At 47.7% G+C, this 17,625-nt stretch overlaps 1 protein-coding gene across 1 annotated transcript in view; it reads right to left on the bottom strand.

The window, feature by feature from the left end:
• The window catches only part of TMEM167B (transmembrane protein 167B), a 39,447-nt gene that overhangs the window by 20,708 nt on the left and 1,114 nt on the right, over positions 1-17,625 (bottom strand). Inside the window, exon 2 of the mRNA XM_056557716.1 lies at positions 6,685-6,816. Coding sequence (XP_056413691.1) covers positions 6,685-6,816 — 132 coding nt within the window. The remainder of the gene's footprint in view (positions 1-6,684; positions 6,817-17,625) is intronic.

The raw sequence follows: 17,625 nt of genomic DNA, 5'->3' as shown, positions 1-17,625 counted from the left end.
CCAATCATTAAGAGGGCCATTAGAGGAGACAGTGAGAAGGTTATCCCCATCATCCTAGAGACCACTAACTCGATCCCTCTCCAAAGATTACCCAGAGCAGGACAGTCCCAAAGGACGTGCAGCAAAGTCCCCTCTCGTCCGCACCCCCTCCAACACCTCTCTGAGCAGGCAGTGTCTATTTTGTGCAATCTGTGGGGTGTAAAGTACCACCTATGAATTGTCTTAAACATTGCTTCTTGATGGTTTGCGCATTTGAAGCTATCTCTAACAGTCTGGAAGGCCAGTTTCCACTGTTCTAAGGAGATCGAGACTCCAAGTTCACTCTCCCAACGGGACATGAATGGCAGAGGGACGAGTTCCGTCTTTCCATTCAGCATATCATAGAAAAGTGTAATCCCACCCCTCAGGGGGCCCGATGATCCCAGCGAGCCTAGCATTCTCGGAGGTAGTCTAAAAGAGCGTAGCCATCCCGTGTTAAGTAGGCTTCTAATCTGAAGGCTCTTGTAAAATTCCGTATGTGGGATGTTGAAACGATCTCGAATTGATGGGAAATGAACTGTGCCTGAGTCATCTAAAATGTCTTGTATGTTATGAATGCCCGCAGCTTTCCACAAAGAAAGATCCAGGTCAGGTATGTGTAGGAGTAGTTGCTCAAGGGGGATAAGGTTAGCAGGACATTGGGTTAGAGTGGGAAATTTTGTAATGCTAGTAGCCCAGATCCTGTCCGTGACATTAATTGCTGAAAGAGGGGTGGGAAGAGGTGGTTTATTTGCTAGGGGAGCCAGAATTCTTGATCTTAGGGAGCAATCCGTGCTGTGGGCTGTCTCAACAGATACCCACAACTTGTTGGAGTTCCCTGACCACCAATGTGTCATCTGTTCTAGAATAGCCGCCCTATAGTAATCTTCCAGGTCTGGTCTGCCTAGGCCTCCCATTCCCCTATGGTGTGTCATGACTCGCCTAGAGACCCTAGGTCTCTTATTCTGCCAGATGAAATCATCCAGCAGCCTGTTAGCAGATTTAAAGTAGGATTGGGGAATGGCTATGGGGAGAGTTCGGAAGAGGTATAGCATCTTCGGCAGAAGCATCATTTTGAATGCCGCAATACGGCCGAACCAGGATAGCATGCGTTTGTCATAGGTAGAGAGAAAAGTGGACAGAGCGGAAAGGAGCGGTAGAAAGTTGGAGGCAAACAGAGAAGAGGAGGGTGAGGTGAGTTTAATACCCAGATAGTCAACAGAGTGACGCTGCCAATCTAAAGGAAACCGGGGGCGGAGGGACTCCAACAACTCGATGGGGAGTCCTACTGGGAGTGCCTGAGTTTTGGTGACATTCAACTTATAGTACGATAATTTGCTAAAGTGGTCTAGAGTCTCAAAAAGAGAGGGCAAAGAGGAGGCTGGGTTCGCCAAGGTCAAGAGCACATCGTCAGCAAAAAGTGCTAATTTATGCTCCCTGTCCCCCACTGTAATCCCCGAAATGTTCTGGTGTAAGCGAATCGCTTGGGCTAGGGGCTCTATAGCAATGAGAAAGATCAAGGGCGAAAGGGGGCAACCCTGTCTGGTTCCATTCGACAGGGTGAGCCGGCCAGAGAGTGCTCCATTAGTAAAAACCTTCGCCACAGGGTTAGAGTACAAAGCCTGTATAGCGGAAACGATAGGGCCCTCAAAACCAAAGGCCCTTAGGGCAGAAAAAGCATAAGGCCAGCTCACCCTGTCGAACGCTTTCTCCGCATCTAGGGTCAAAAAGATCGCAGGGACTCCCCCACCCTCACAATGTTGTAACAGGGAGATAACCCGCCGTGTATTGTCGGGGGCTTGGCGACCCAGTGTGAACCCTACCTGCTCCTCCCCTAGTAAAGCGGGCATAAAGGACCGAAGACGGGCCGCAATCACCTTCGCGTATAGCTTAATGTCCCCGTTAAGGAGTGAAATAGGGCGATAATTTGAAGGCAAGTCAGGGGATTTGCCAGGCTTCGGGATAGTAGTTATGAGGGCATCTAGCATATCTGCTGGAAGAGAGCCCGTCTCTACAGATGTCGTGAACACTAGGTGTAAGTGAGGGAGTAATATGGGTAAGAATCTCTTATAGTACTCATTGGGGAGACCATCCGGTCCCGGTGCCTTGTTGTTGGGCATAGTCCTAACAGCGTCAGTTATTTCCTGAGGGGAGATAGGTCGATTTAGAATAGATAAAGCAGAAGGGGAGAGTTGAGGGAGATGTAAAGAGGCAAGAAAGGCGTCAATGTCAGGTTGAAGAGGCTGGGGACACGAGGGATCTTGATTAAGATTATAGAGTGCTTCATAGTACTCTTTAAAAGCGTTTGCTATTTGTCGGGGGGAGGTTTGAGGCTGCAGAGTAGTAGGGTGTTTAAGGGTAGAGATACGCTGCTTGAGGAACTCAGGTTTCAGTTTTTTCGCTAGAAGTGATCCTACTTTATTGTCATGTACATAGTAAGATAGTTTAGACTTCCTAAGTGATTTCTCGTAGTCATGCAACAAGAGTCTCCTCATATGCAGCCGCTCGGCCCGCAGATGTTCAGCAGTGTCTCCAACATCACCAGCTGGGGACGAATGCTGAATGGCCTCTAAAGCCCTGATCTTATTAAGGGACTCGTTTAGCTCAAGTGTCCTACGTCTTTTCAGGGTGGCCCCTAACTGAATAAATGCACCCCTCACCACCGCCTTGTGGGCCATCCATACTGTTGTGGGATCGACGTCAGGGGTCGTATTCAGGGTGAAGTATTCTGTCAGGACGGTTTCTAAAAAGGAAGCATGAGTGTTGTTTGCAATGAGGTGGGAATTGGCACGCCACACAAAATCTGAGTGTTTAGGGAAAACATCCGATATGGTCACAAAGACCGGCGCGTGGTCTGACCACGTCCTAAGACCAATGTCAGACCCTGAAATTCTATCTAGTAGGGGCCTACCTATCAGAATCATGTCTATGCGGGAGAAAGAATGAAATCTAGCTGAGCAGTGTGTGTAACTACGCTCTGTAGCATGCTGCAGTCTCCATATATCAAAAAGGTCATGAGCCATTAGGAAATTTGTTAGTGAAAAGCTGCGAGTGCTAATATTGGTGGAGCAGTCTAGAGGAGGAGACGCTACTGAGTTAAAGTCTCCACACACCACCAGGGAACCCCTCCGGATCCTGTCCACCCTCTTCATCAATCTCAGTAAAAAACGACCCTGACCTGTATTAGGAGCGTATAGATTCACTATAGTGTATTCAATATTATCAATGAGACCCACTATGATGATGTAGCGACTTTGAGGATCAATCACTGTTTGCTGTATGTTGACTGCAAGATTATCGCTAAACGCTATCAGGACCCCCCGTTTCTTCTTGACATATTCAGAAGAGACAATAGTTGGGAACTTTCTATGACGCAGAGGTGGGGGATGAGCAGAGGACACATGTGTCTCCTGGATGCACAGTATATCCACAGGATTGCGCAACGCCTCCCGCCAGAGAAAGTTTCGTCTCTGAGGACTATTAAGTCCGTTCACATTTAGGGACATCACCTTCATACCCATAACCACTAAGTAGGAATCAGCTAATAGGTGCGGAGGAGGAAAAGGAGCCAGAGATGAGGCGGTGGGATGTGGGGGGGAGGGGGGAGAGTGGCAAAATAATAACGAAGAGCGAGTAAGGGGGAGAAGAAGAGGGAGAAGAAAAAGGGGATGCACCAATGCAGCAAGACTCACCCGCCGCTCACCGCCCCCTCCAGTCACAGGACGCCCAGTCAATGAAGCTGGTGTGGAAAGCACTGCAAGCCAAAGAAAAAAAAAGTAAAAGCAAACTAACATGACAAAAACAATGGAGTAGATATCAACAGACACCTATAATTCGGGAACGTGAAAAATAATCAACTATAGTATGTACTAAGCAGCTAAAGCCATAGGGGATAATACGCTCTCAGACAGGAGACAACCAATCTTGGCAGTGAAGGTCTGTAGTTGACAGCTCACAGTCCGGCTTAGGGAGGCGCCGAGGGTCCCTGGTCAGGGGAGCGGGGCCGTGAATCGAAGCGTCCAGGAGCCTCAAGGTCCCATCCATTTAAAAGCTCATGTCCCTCCGAGACCGAGGAGATGGCGTGCATCCTGTTGCGGTGTTGCACAAGGAGCTTCGTGGGGAAGCCCCACCTGTAAGGGACCCCCATCTTCCTGAGTTCCTGGGTGATGGGGTTAAGATTCCTCCTCGCTCGGAGTGTGGCAGCTGAGAGATCCACGAAAAGCTGGATACCCTCATAAGGCGCTGGAAGGGATTTGCTTTTCCTCGAAATACGCAGGAGTGAGTCCTTAGTCTTAAAGAAAGTGTAGCGGGCCAATACATCTCTCGGAACTTCATCAGGCAAAGAACTTGGTTTAGCCACTCGGTGTGCCCTGTCAATGCTGTACTCAAAGGGCTCCAATTCAGGTAGAAGATGTTTTGTCAGCTCCCTTACATAGATTGACAGTTGAGAGCCTGGGATCGTCTCAGGGATGCCCCTGAATTTGACATTGTTTCTCCTGTTGCGGTCTTCTGAGTCCACCAGTTTCTCCTGTACAGCTGCAATCTTGTCATCTAGTGCGTTATGCGCATCCACCAGGCTATTGTGGGCCACAGCAAAGGCTGCCATCTTAGATTCGGTATGGACCACTTTGCGTTCTAAGGCCTTAACCGAGGAACTGACAGGCGTTAGCAGCGAAGCGAAGTCCATGTGTAGGGAGGACCGGAGTAGCTGCAGCATCTCCTTCAGAGTCGCCTCCGAGACCGTTCTGTTAGAGGCCTGATAAGAGGCGAAGACATCCTCTCCACTCACCCCTCCGCTAGCGTCTCCTATGGGGTCAGCGGTCCATGGGTCCTCTGTGGCAGCAGAGAGCCTCGGTTTTTGCTTAGCCGGACTAGCAAGGGGAGAAGAGGCACAGCGCTGTGGTGGTGAGCTAGATTCAGCCTCCAGCAAGGCAGATACATCACTAGGCTGTAGCGGTAGGGTATCGTCTTCTCCCTCCGTCGCCATTTCCTGGCCGGGGTCTGTGGCGACAGCCCAATCAGTCGGCAGATAGCAGGTAGGACCGGCTCTGGAGGGGGACATGGACCCAGAGGGGTGATCAGAGGTAGTCGCAGCCTGGGAAGGGGTCCCGAGGGATGTAGGCAGGGTAGGACTCACTGTGTCAGCGCCATAGCGAGAAGAGGCAGCGCCATCCTTGTTCCCTCGCGCCGAATCCGAGCCCGGAGCAAAAAAGTGCTTTAAAGTCTTATGTTCTCCTGGGTTGGTCGTCCTTTTCCTGCTCCAAGTCGCCATGGTGCCGTGTAAGCACCTGGAGTCGCTGGGTGAGTCGCTGGCAGGGAGAAAGTAGCTTTATCCCACGGGCTTGCTGCGGAGCTGTACAGTTAAGCGGCCATCTCGTCTCGCGGCCAAGCCACGCCCCATTTCTTGTGATATTAATTGTAAAGTGTTTTGGCTAAACTACTCAGTCCAAACAGTGATAGTTATTATTTGGAAGCCATTTTGAAGAATATGTACACACACTTATCAATCTTCTGTCATGTAATAAAATAACATCCGTAGAGGTCCTTAAATTAGCTTTATGCCATGCTCCGCTTTATGCAGCATGGTTATGGTGATTTTTATTTAATACGTACCAGTCAGATCCCGCAAAAAATAAATAAATAAAATAAAATTGTTATAGGTTACCAAGTTCCTCATCCTGATCATGTACATCTAATTTTTGCGTGTCTACGATCCATATAACTCTCTCAGAATTACCTTTTATTTTCTTGCTAATCTTGCTCACTGTCTTTTTGAGTCTCTCAGAGGGAGGAGGTGTGTCCCTCTTTTTCCCCTCACTATGATGACTCCTCACCCTCCCTCAGTCTGCTCTGACTTTATGGTCTCGGGAGGGAGCCTGGCAGACAGCCAATCACTGCACGGCTTCCTCTCTGGCTTTATGCTATAGACATACAGACACATACACCGTAAACGCTGGCAATTGAAAACAACAGCTCCCAGCATGCCCAAACATCCTTTGGCTTACCAGGCATGCTTGGAGTTGTAATTTTGAAACAGCTGGAGGCACGATTGGTATAATTCTGTGTTACAGCAATGTTGCTGCAAGCTGGGTCCCTCCTGCTGTTTCAAAACTACAACTACCAGAATGCCCACACATCCATTTAGCTGTCCAGGGATAGAGTTGTAGTTTTGCAACAACTGGAGACACATGTTTCCAGCAGTGTTGCCACAAGCTGTCTGCTTACAGCTGTTGCAAAACTTCAACTCCCATCATGCTCTGATAGCCTGCATGTCAGCCATGTAGATTTATTTTTAAACTTGCAGCGGATCTCCAGCTGAGAGTTTGAAAAAGGGGCAGGGTGTCCGTGTGCTACCCGCAGCAGATTTTCACCAGTGTAATCTCTGCTGTTGAAAATCCGTGGCAGACCCCAGTAAAGTCAATAGAGTCTGTGGCAGATTTTAAACAGCGGAGATTCTGCTGGCGAAAATCTGCTGCGGGTAGGGCACGGAGACCCTGCCCCTTTTTAGACTCACAGCGGGAGATCCATTGCCAGTCTGAAATCTGCTCGTGTGAACGAGCCCTAAGGGTAGGTGTGTTCATCTTCTGGAGAAAGGAAGACTCTTTAGAAGCATGTGTTTAGTCTGATAACAGGACTTTACTATAAAATTGAAACCTACACACTTACCCTTATAGAAAACTCCCCATACTCCTTTCTTCTCAGACAAAAGCCAAGAACGTAAACGTGGAACTTTTCTGAAATAAGCGCAGGTACAGACAAAAAGCAGAGCAAAGACTAGAAGTCCATCCAAGGTGTAAGCTAGAAGGCAAAAAAAAAAAGACAACCTATAAGTTAAAGTTTCAAAAGAGACGCACATATTTTCATTTCCACAGTAAAGCTTCACCTCAGAACCATTTTAAGCACTTTAGGTACCTTGAACAATCGACACAGCAATGGCTGTAAGGGAAAACCAAACTTCCCATTTTGCCTTTGATGCACACTGTTAAAGGGTCACACCATTTTGGGACACAACAGGCATATTTTTAGGCAGCTGGAGTTCACTTTTTTGCCCACCCATAGGTCACAGGGATGTGGAATTCCTATCGCCCGATCTGTGAATTTTTCCGGCCCGTAGCCCGGGCTTCGGGCAAGCAGGGCCGGACCTGACAAGCCCTGCGGCACTCTGCAGTCTGTACGAAGTGGGCTGAGGGGAGGAGCGGTCGCACGTCTACACGGGTCGCAAGTTTCACACGGCCGCTAATAACCAGCATGCGGCTCTCAGCAGTCTGTATGGAGCGGGCTCCTGCCCACTCCATACTCTGAAGCCCCTGGGGGGGCGCCGCTAATGGCCAGCATGCGGCGATTGCCGCGGCTGGCTATTAACCCTTTAGATTGCCGCTGTCAAAGCTGAAAGCGGCGTCTAAAGGGACATGTGTATGCTCCCTGGTGGGATAGTGGGGTGGATCGCCCCCCCCCCCCCCAATCCCCCCCCCCTGCGCGCAACATGATAGCGAGGGGTGCGATCCACTATAGAAGTAGCTGGAGGGCTTACCTCTATTTCCTGCTGTCCCGTTGCTCTGTCATTGATAGATCCTGTCTGGACCAGGTTCTATCAATGAATCGCAGAGCACACAGATCAATTGAGTTCAATAGAACTCTATTCATCTGTATGAGGAATCTAATGATCCCTCCTATAAGTCTAATAAAAAGTGTAAAAAAAAAAAAAAATATATAGTTTTAATTAGGGATGCACCGATATATCGGCGGCCGATATATATCGGCGGCCGATACATATCGGCCGAAAATAGCTGTTTCGGAGAAATGCGAAACAACAAAAAATGTGCCGATAATGACCCACCTGCCCGCTCACAGCACAAGTTGCAAACACTGCCAGTGGCAGAGGGACTCGTGGGGGGTGCAGGGGGGGGGGCGGTCGCAACATCTGGGGGGGGACGCGTTCTCCGGAATAGGAATATTTCTTTTTATGTGCCCGGGCCGGCTCCCGTGTGTGGCTGCAGGCGGGGGCCGGCCAGAGCATATAAAACCTAATACTGTATACTAAAAACCAGGGGGCCTCCAGCTGTTGTGATACTACAACTCCCAGCATGCCCGGACCGGCAAAGTCTGTCCGGGCATGCTGGGAGTTGTAGTTTCACAACAGCTGGAGGCCCCCTGGTTTTTAGTACACAGTATTAGTTTTTACCTGCTCTGGTCGGCCCCCGCCCTGCAGCCACACACGGGAGCCGGCCCGGGCACATAAAAATAAGTATTCCTAATCCTATCCCGGACATCCCTGTGTCCCGAAAAATCTTTTCGGGACATAAGGATGTCCGCCGGTCACTCACCATTCCCCGGCGTCCTCCTGCGATCCTCCTTTGGTCCTTCGCTTCTCCGCCTCTATGGTCGTACACACGGGACGTCACTGACGTCCCGTGCGTACAACCATAGAGACGCAGGAGGACCGCAGGATCGTCGCAGGAGAACGCACGCCGGCCGGGGCCTGGTAAGTGACCGCGTCATCTTCTTCAGTGTTCCGGTCACCGCTCCCGGCACCTACTGCTATGGTCCATATGCCATAGCAGTAGATGTGACCCCGGGCTAGAGGAGCGGTGACCGGAACACTGTGGGGGCAGCAGTACAGACATACAGCCTCCAGCCATACACTGTATATGGCTGGAAGCTGTATGACTGTGGGGTGGGGGGAAGCTGCCTAATATTGTTGGGGGGCAGCTGCCTAATATTGTTGGGGGGCAGCTGCCTAATATTGTTGGGGGGCAGCTGCCTAATATTGTGGGGGGGGGGGGGGGAGCTGCCTAATATTGTGGGGGGGGGGGGGGGAGCTGCCTAATATTGTGGGGGGGGGGGGGGAGCTGCCTAATATTGTGGGGGGGGGAGCTGCCTAATATTGTGGGGGGGGGGAGCTGCTTAATATTGTGGGTGGGAGCTGCCTAATATTGTGGGGGGGAGCTGCCTAATATTGTGGGGGAGAGCTGCCTAATATTGTGGGGGGGGGGGGAGCTGCCTAATATTGTGGGGGGGGGAGCTGCCTAATATTGTTGGGGGGGAGCTGCCTAATATTGTTGGGGGGGAGCTGCCTAATATTGTGGGGGGGAGCTGCCTAATATTGTGGGGGGGAGCTGCCTAATATTGTGGGGGGGGGAGCTGCCTAATATTGTGGGGGGGGGGGAGCTGCCTACAAATGTGGGGGGGGGGGAGCTGAGTACAAATGTGGGGGGAGCTGCCTAATATTGTTGTGGGAAACTGCCTACTATTGTGGGGGAACTGCTGACATAAGGTGGGGGAGCTGCCTACTATTGTGGGGGAGCTGCCTACTATTGTGGGGGAGCTGCCTATTAATGTGGGGGGAACTCTCGACCTAATGTGGGGGAGCTGGCAATCTAATGTGGGGGAATCTAATGAGCGGAGCGCTGCATTTTACCAGAAGACGGGGAGAAGTCATTTTCGGTTTCGGCCGGACATTTTTTTTAATTTCGGTTTCGTTTCTGAAATTTCCATTTCGGTGCACCTCTAGTTTTAATAAAAGTTTAAAAAAAAAAACACCCATCCATGTTAAAAGTTCAAATCACCCCTTTTCCTATATAAAAACATGCAAACATAATAAAAATAAACATATTTGCTATCGCTTCGTGCGTAATTATACAACCTATTAAAATATAACATTATGTATCCTGTCCGGTAAATGTAAAAAAAAAAAAAAAAATACCAAACCACAGAATTGCAATTTTTATAATATCCCAGAAAAAAAAAAGTAAAAAAAAAGTGATTAAAAAGTCAGATCAATACCTGTACCGATACAAAAACTGATTATGCCGCAAAAAATTAGCCCTCATACAGCCTGGTATGTGGAAAAAAAATTAAGCTACAGGGGGGGAAAATGGCAATTAAAAAAAATTCTAAAAAGTTCCGAATTTTTTTTTTTTATTTGAAAAACATGATGTAAACTATACAAATCTGGTATCGCTGTAATCACGCCGGCCTAAAGTGCGAAACTAACATGTTATCTCAACCACAAGGTAAATGGCGTAGAAAAGAAAACCAACCAAATCTGCAAAATAATCTTTTACTATTTCAATTTCACTTCACCTAAATATATATTTTTTGGTTCAGAGAATATGTTATTGAAAAATGTAAAGGTATCATTATAGTAGGTAGTTATGGCTATTATAGAGCAAGGAGGAAAAAATTAGAGTGTAAAAGCGAAAATTGGCCCAGACAAGTGGATCGTCATAAGGGACAAGTAGATTTTGCTCCATTTTAGTCCCGTGGACAAGTCGTTTTTTTTAAATAAAATTTCCACACCCCCGAGTCACAATTATTACTTATTTAAAGGAGAACTCTAGAGCAGACTACTACTCCTCCGCCCTGCCCGGGCTGCAAAGAAAATTAAAATAAACCATCACTCACCTTCCTGGGTTCACGCGGAGCGCAACTACAGCTGATTGGTCCTCCGGTCCATCTTCATACTTCCGTGTGAACGAAGCGTCACATGGCACTCAGCCTATCGCCGGCCTCCGCGATGTTCTGCCTCGGCCCATAATAGGCTGAGCACCATGTGACGCTTCGTTCACATGGAAGTATGAAGAAGATGGACCGGAGGACCGATCAGCTGTAGTGGCGCTCCACGGGAACCCAGGCAGGTGAGTGATGGTTTATTTTAAATTTTTTTTGCAGCCTGCAACATTATTTAATGTTATAGGGGTCAGAAAATGTCAATAAAAAAAATTTAATTCTAAAAAGTTTAGAATTTTTTTTTCCCTCAGTAAAACATGACAGATACCAAACTAATTTGGCATCGCTTAAATCAGACAGACCTAAAGTATTAAAATAACATTTAGTTTAACCACAAGGTGAAATGGCATAAAAGAGAAACCCCCCCAATTTGCAAAACTGGATTTATTTTTTCCAATTTCACCTCACAAACAAAAAATGTTTTGGTTTCGGAGCATATGTTAAGAAATAAAAAGGTGTCATTATAAAGAACAATTGGTCCCGCAAAAAACAAGCCCTCATATGTGTCTGTAGATGGCAAAATAGGAGTTATGGCTATTATAGGGTGAGGAGGAAAAACTAAAGTGCAAAAATGTAATAAACTACTAAAGACTTTATTTACTTATTATTTTGGTTATAATTATTTGGTGTACCAGGACAAGTGGATCACCATGAGGTACAAGTAGATTGTGCTCAGTTTTAGTCCCTTGGACAAGTGTTTTTTTTTTTTTTTTTCACACACCCCTGTACCTGCTGATTTGCTGGCTGGGTTCAGGAGAGACATGGCACCAACCCAAATTTCAGGCCTGCTTTGATCACAGGAAGGGGGGCAACGGGTCGGTGATCACAGACTTATGCTGATTTACAGTAAAAATTGGCAATAAGAACACCCACTCTCTACAACTATGACGTAGACTTGACGTACAAGGGTAGATGACCCTACAAGTGATATAAGGATGGGTAATTAAGATTTTTGGCTGACCTCAAGGGGTGAAAATTGATGTCGGGATAGGCTATGAAATTGCATTTTCGCACACTTTACTGCCTGGCTAATCTACAGTCAAAACTGTTGATATGCAAGCACCCTCTCTGAAGCAGAAATGGAGGGCAGAGACCGGGATGCTGCAGAAGATGGTTCACAAATACAATAGGTCCACTTTATGTTGGCATCATAAAATGGACATATTTTTGAAAAAATTAGAGGGCTTCAAAGTATAGCATCAATTTTCAAAAATGTCATGAAAATTGCTAAATCTGAAGGGACAGATGTTACAGAACTACAACTCCCAGCATGCTGAGAGTTGTAGTTTGGCAACATCTGGAGGGCTACCATTTGGGCACCAATGTAACAGTGGTCTCCAAACTGTGACCCTCCAGCCTCTGGCTGTCTGGGCATGCTGGGAGTTGCAGTTCGGCCTTCCTAGTGGTTGCCACAGTAAAGATCGTTTTACTTTCACTTTACCTGATCCAGGATCCAGCAGTCTCCAGCGAAGATCCGGGGTCCCCAGGCATCTTCTCCTGCAGGTACCAGCCTCCATCTTCTTCCCACGATCCCCTCGACATCCAGGGGTGGGCAGAACAGGGGGTTGCCATGGCAACCCACTGTCCTGCTCTGCCATTGGTCAGAATCAGTTCTGACCAATGGCAGGGGATAGGAGGAGATCGCAGCTCTGCAACTTCACTCCTAGCCCTCAAGATGATCGGGGCTGTCCCTGACAGCTCCGATCATTGCTATTTTCTGGGTGATCGGGTCACCAGAGACCTGATCAGCCCGGAAAAGCAGAAAATCGCATGTCTGAATTGACATGCGATTTTCTGCGATCGCCGACATGGGGGGTGTGGGGGGGGGGGGGGGGGGCGCGATGTGCTGGGGTGCATGCTGAATGATTTCAGCATGCATCCCGGTCCAGTCCCCAACCGGCTAGCGGCGGGGACCGGAATTCCCACGGGTGTATGCATACGCCCCACGTCCCACTGCCCGGCGTCCTGAACAGGTTAAACATACACATTTTGGTGCATAAAATAAAACCTAAACAAATTAGGTATTCTTGTGAATGTATGGACCTACAGAATATAGATAAGGTGTCATTTTTACTGAAAAAAATGCACTGCGTAGAACTAGAAGCCCCCAAAATTTACAAATGGGGCGTTTTTTCCTTTTCTTCTTCCTTTCAATTTTGCCCCAAAATTATTATCTTTCAGGTTCTCACCTTAGATTGGGGGGGGGGGGGGGGGGGGGGGGAGTGCAAAAAATGGAAAAATGCCTTAGACTTCAATGTCCATTTTAAATAACCCGTTTTTTAACAGAGAAAAATATACTGCATGCAACATCTTTACGCCATCAAAAAAGAAATAAAATAAAATAAAACAGAATAGGAAGCAAACGGGTGACAAAGGAGTGTACAAAAATCCCATTGACATCAATGGGATCCTTTTACTGTCGTTTGCATAAGTATCAAATGGATTTGAAAACGAACATGAATTAACTGGGAAAGACATTAACCTGTTGGGAACGAAGGACTTATCCATACGCCCGTGGGAATTTCGGTCCCCGCCGCGCGCCTGGCGGGGACCAGACCGGGGAGACTGCTGATATCTATCAGCAGGCACCCCGTGCAAATGCCCAGGGGGGTCATTAGACCCCCCCCATGACGGCGATCGGCGCAAATCGCAAGTGAATTCACACTTGCGATTTGCGCCGATTCTGGGTCATTACGGGTCTATGGTGACCCGGAATAGAAGGGGGATCGTGGTTGGAGCGATAGGAGTGAGGTGGCAGGGGTGCCACCCCTCCTATCTCTGCTATTGGTGGTCTAGATGCGTCCACCAATAGCAGATCAGGGGCAGAGGGGTTTACTTTTGTTTTCCCTGTCCTGCCCACCCACAATAGGCGGGGCAGGACGGGGAAAATGACGGGGACCGAACGCCAAAGGTCTTCTTACCCCTCCGGAGGCTGCGGGCGACGGAGATGGGCGCGGGCGGCGACGGAGATGGGCGCGGGCGGCGACGGAGATGGGCGCGGGCGGCGACGGAGATGGGCGCGGGCGGCGACGGAGATGGGCGCGGGCGGCGACGGAGATGGGCGCGGGCGGCGACGGAGATGGGCGCGGGCGGCGACGGAGATGGGCGCGGGCGGCGACGGAGATGGGCGCGGGCGGCGACGGAGATGGGCGCGGGCGGCGACGGAGATGGGCGCGGGCGGCGACGGAGATGGGCGCGGGCGGCGACGGAGATGGGCGCGGGCGGCGACGGAGATGGGCGCGGGCGGCGACGGAGATGGGCGCGGGCGGCGACGGAGATGGGCGCGGGCGGCGACGGAGATGGGCGCGGGCGGCGAGCGGCAGAAGAGGACGGCTCCCTGGATCCTACGGAAGCCGGTAAGTTGCCTAGCAACATCTGGAGGGCTACAGTCTGAGACTGTAGCACTCCAGATGTTGCAAAAGTACAACTCCCAGCATGCCCAGACAGCTGTTTGCTGTTTGGGCATGCTGCAATATGTAGTTTTGCAATAGCTGGGGGGCTGCAGTTTGAGACCACTATATAGTGGTTTCTAAACTGTATCCCTCCAGATCTTGCAAAACTACAACTCCTAGCATGCTCAAACCGCTCTTTGCTGTCTGGACATGCTGGGATTTGTAGTTTAGCAACATCTGAAGGGTCACAGTTTGGAAATCACTGGGCAGTGGTCTATAAACTGTAGCCCTCCAGATGTTGCAAAACTGCAAATCCCAGCATGCTGAAACAGGGAGTTGTAGTTTTGCAACAGCTGGAGGCACACTGGTTGGAAAATACTGTTAGGTAACAGAACCTAACTGAAAGTTTTCCAACCAGTGTGCCTCCAGATGTTGCAAAAGTACAACTCCCAGCATGCACTGTCAGTGCATGCTGGGAGTTGTGGTTTTGAAACAGCTGGAGGTTTGTCCCCCCCTTGTCAACGTACAGGGTACATTCAGACGGGCAGGTTTGCAGTAAGTTTCCTGCTTCAAATTTGGTCTGCGGCAAATTTTTCGCCGCAGCTCAAACTCCCAGCTGGAAACTCACCGTAACACGCCAGTGCGAATGTACCCTAAAACACTACACTACACTACCACATAATAAAGAGTAAAACACTACATATACACCCCCTTACACTGTCCCCCCCAATAAAAAAGAAAAACGTATTGTACGGCAGGGTTTCCAAAACGGAGCCTCCAGCTGTTGCAAAACAACAACTCCCAGCATTTCTGGACAGCCACTGACTGTCCAGGCGTTCTAGGAGTTAAGCAACAGCTGGAGGCACCCTGTTTGGGAATCACTGGCATAGAATACCCCTATGTCCACCCCTATGCAATCCCTCATTTAGTCCTCAAATGCGCATGGCGCTTTTTCACTTCGGAGCCCTGTTGTATTTCAAGGAAACAGTTTAGGGTCACATATGGGGTATTCCCGTACTCGGGAGAAATTGCACAACAAATTTTGGGGGGCTTTTTCTCCTTTTACCTCTTATGAAAAGTTGGGGGTTACACCAGCCTGTTAGTGTAAAAAAAAAAAATGTTTACACTAACATGCTGATGTTGCCCCATACTTTTTATTTTCACAAGAAGTAAAAGGAAAAAAAGCCCCCCAAAATTAGTAACACACTTTCTCCTGAGTACGGAATTACCCCATATGTGGGCGTAAAACAATCTGCGGGCGCACAACTAGGCTCAGGAGTGAGAGCGCACCATGTATATTTGAGGCCTAAATTGGTGATTTGCACAGGGGTGGCTGATTTTACAGTGGTTCTGACATAAATGAAAAAACATAAATACCCACATGTGACCCTATTTTGGAAACTACACCCCCCAAGGAATTTAACAAGGGGTATAGTGAGCATTTACACCCCACAGGTGTTTGACGAATTTTCATTAAAGTTTGATGGGAAAATGAAAAAAACATTTTTTTCACTAAAATGCTGGTGTTACCCTAAATTTGTCATTTTCACAAGGGAAAATAGGAAAAAAGCCCCCCAAAATTTGTAACCCCATTTCCTCTGAGTAAGAACATACCCCATATGTGGATGTAAAGTGCTCGGCGGGCAAACTACAATGCTCAGAAGAGAAGGAGCGCCATTGGGATTTTGAAGAGAAAATGTGTCCGGAATTGAAGGCCACATGAGTTTTCAAAGCCCCCATGGTGCCAGAACAATGGACCCCTCCACATGTGACCCCTCGTGTAATGTAATAAGGTTTACAGTGAGCATTTACGACCCACATGTGTCTGACAGATTTTTGGAACAGTGCTCCGTGAAAATGAAAAATTTTATTTTTCATTTGCACAGTCCACTGTTCCAAAGATCTGTTAAACGCCAGTGGGGTGTAAATACTCACTGCACCCCTTATTAAATTATGTGAGGGGTGTAGTTTCCAAAATGGGTCACGTGGGGGGGGGTCCACTGTTCTGGCACCACGGGGGGCTTTGTAAACGAACATGGCCCCTGACTACCATTCCAAACAAATTCTCTTTCCAAAAGCTCAATGACGCTCCTCCTCTTCTGAGCATTGTATTTCGCCCGCAGAGCATTTTACGTCCTAACATGGGGTATTTCCATACTCAGAAGAGATGGGGTTACAAATTTTGGGGGGCATTCTCTCCCATAACCCTTTGTAAAAATGGTAAATTTGGGGAAGAAACTGCACTTTAGAGAAAACATTTTTTTTTTTTCATTTACACATCCGATTTTAACAAAAAATCGTCAAACACCTGCGTTGTGTTAAGGCTCACTGGACCCCTTGTTACATGCCTTTAGGGGTGTAGTTTCCAAAATGGTATGCCATGTGCGGTTTTCTGCTGTTCTGGCACCATAGGGGCTTCTTAAATGTGACATGCCCCCCAAAAACCATTTCAGAAAAATTCACTCTCCAAAATCCCATTGTTGCTCCTTCCCTTCTGAGCCCTCTACTGCGCCCGCCGAACACTTGACATACACATATGAGGTATTTCCTTACTCGAGAGAAACTGGGTTACAATTTTTTGGAGGCTTTTTCTCCTATTACCACTTGTAAAAATTCAAAAACTGGGTCTACAAGAACATGCGAGTGTAAAAAATGAAGTATTTGAATTTTCTCCTTCACTTTGCTGCTATTCCTGTGAAACACCTAAAGGGTTAACACACTTACTGAATGTCATTTTGAATACTTTGAGGGGTGCAGTTTTTATAATTGGGTCATTTGTGGGGTATTTCTAATAGGAAGGCCCTTCAAATCCACTTCAAACCTGAACTGGTCCCTGAAAAATTTCGATTTTGAAAATTTTGTGAAAAATTGGAAAATTGCTGCTTAACTTTGAAGCCCTCTGATGTCTTCCAAAAGTAAAAACATGTCAACTTTATTATGCAAATATAAAGTAGACCTATTGTATTTGTGAATCAATATATGATTTGGAATGTCTATTTTCCTTACAAGCAGAGAGCTTCAAAGTTAAAAAAATGCTAAATTTTAACTTTTCATAAAATTTTGGAATTTTTCACCAAGAAATGATGCAAGTTTTGACAAAAATTTACCACTACCATAAAGTAGAATATGTCACGAAAAAACTATCTCGGAATCAAATTTATAAGTAAAAGCATCCTAGAGTTATTAATGCTTAAAGTGACAGTGGTCAGATTTGCAAAAAATGCTCCCGTCCTTAGGGTTATAATGGGCTCCGTCCCCAAGGGGTTAATGTGAACGAGCCTAAGGCACAGATAACCACGCCATCAAGCAGTTAAAAGGAATGTGTCACCAGAAAAGGACCTATTGTTTCAATCAAATTAATGTTACTTTTATAATAATCCTAATATGTTGCAGTTACCGCCACCAAGCTGAGACTCCAAGCAGGGGGCACCATTCATCAAGTGACTCCAATAGGGCAGCTTTTCGCTAATATACACTATTAGGGCTCATTCACACTACAGAATCTTAGCCCGGATGGAAATTCCACCTAGAGCCGGCGCTGGCAATAATACCGTTCCAAAATGCGCCATCTCAATGGATAGCAATGGATTCCTGTGCGGATTCCGCCAAAAGAATGAACACATTCAATATAATGGTGGAGTTTGGGAATCGGAATTTCCGCGGTGGAATGTTCGTAGTGTGAATGGTGTAGCAAGAACCCAATTGA

Source organism: Hyla sarda, chromosome 2 (assembly GCF_029499605.1).
Source record: "Hyla sarda isolate aHylSar1 chromosome 2, aHylSar1.hap1, whole genome shotgun sequence".
NCBI lineage: Eukaryota > Metazoa > Chordata > Amphibia > Anura > Hylidae > Hyla > Hyla sarda.
This window is presented reverse-complemented; position numbering and strand designations above follow the sequence as displayed.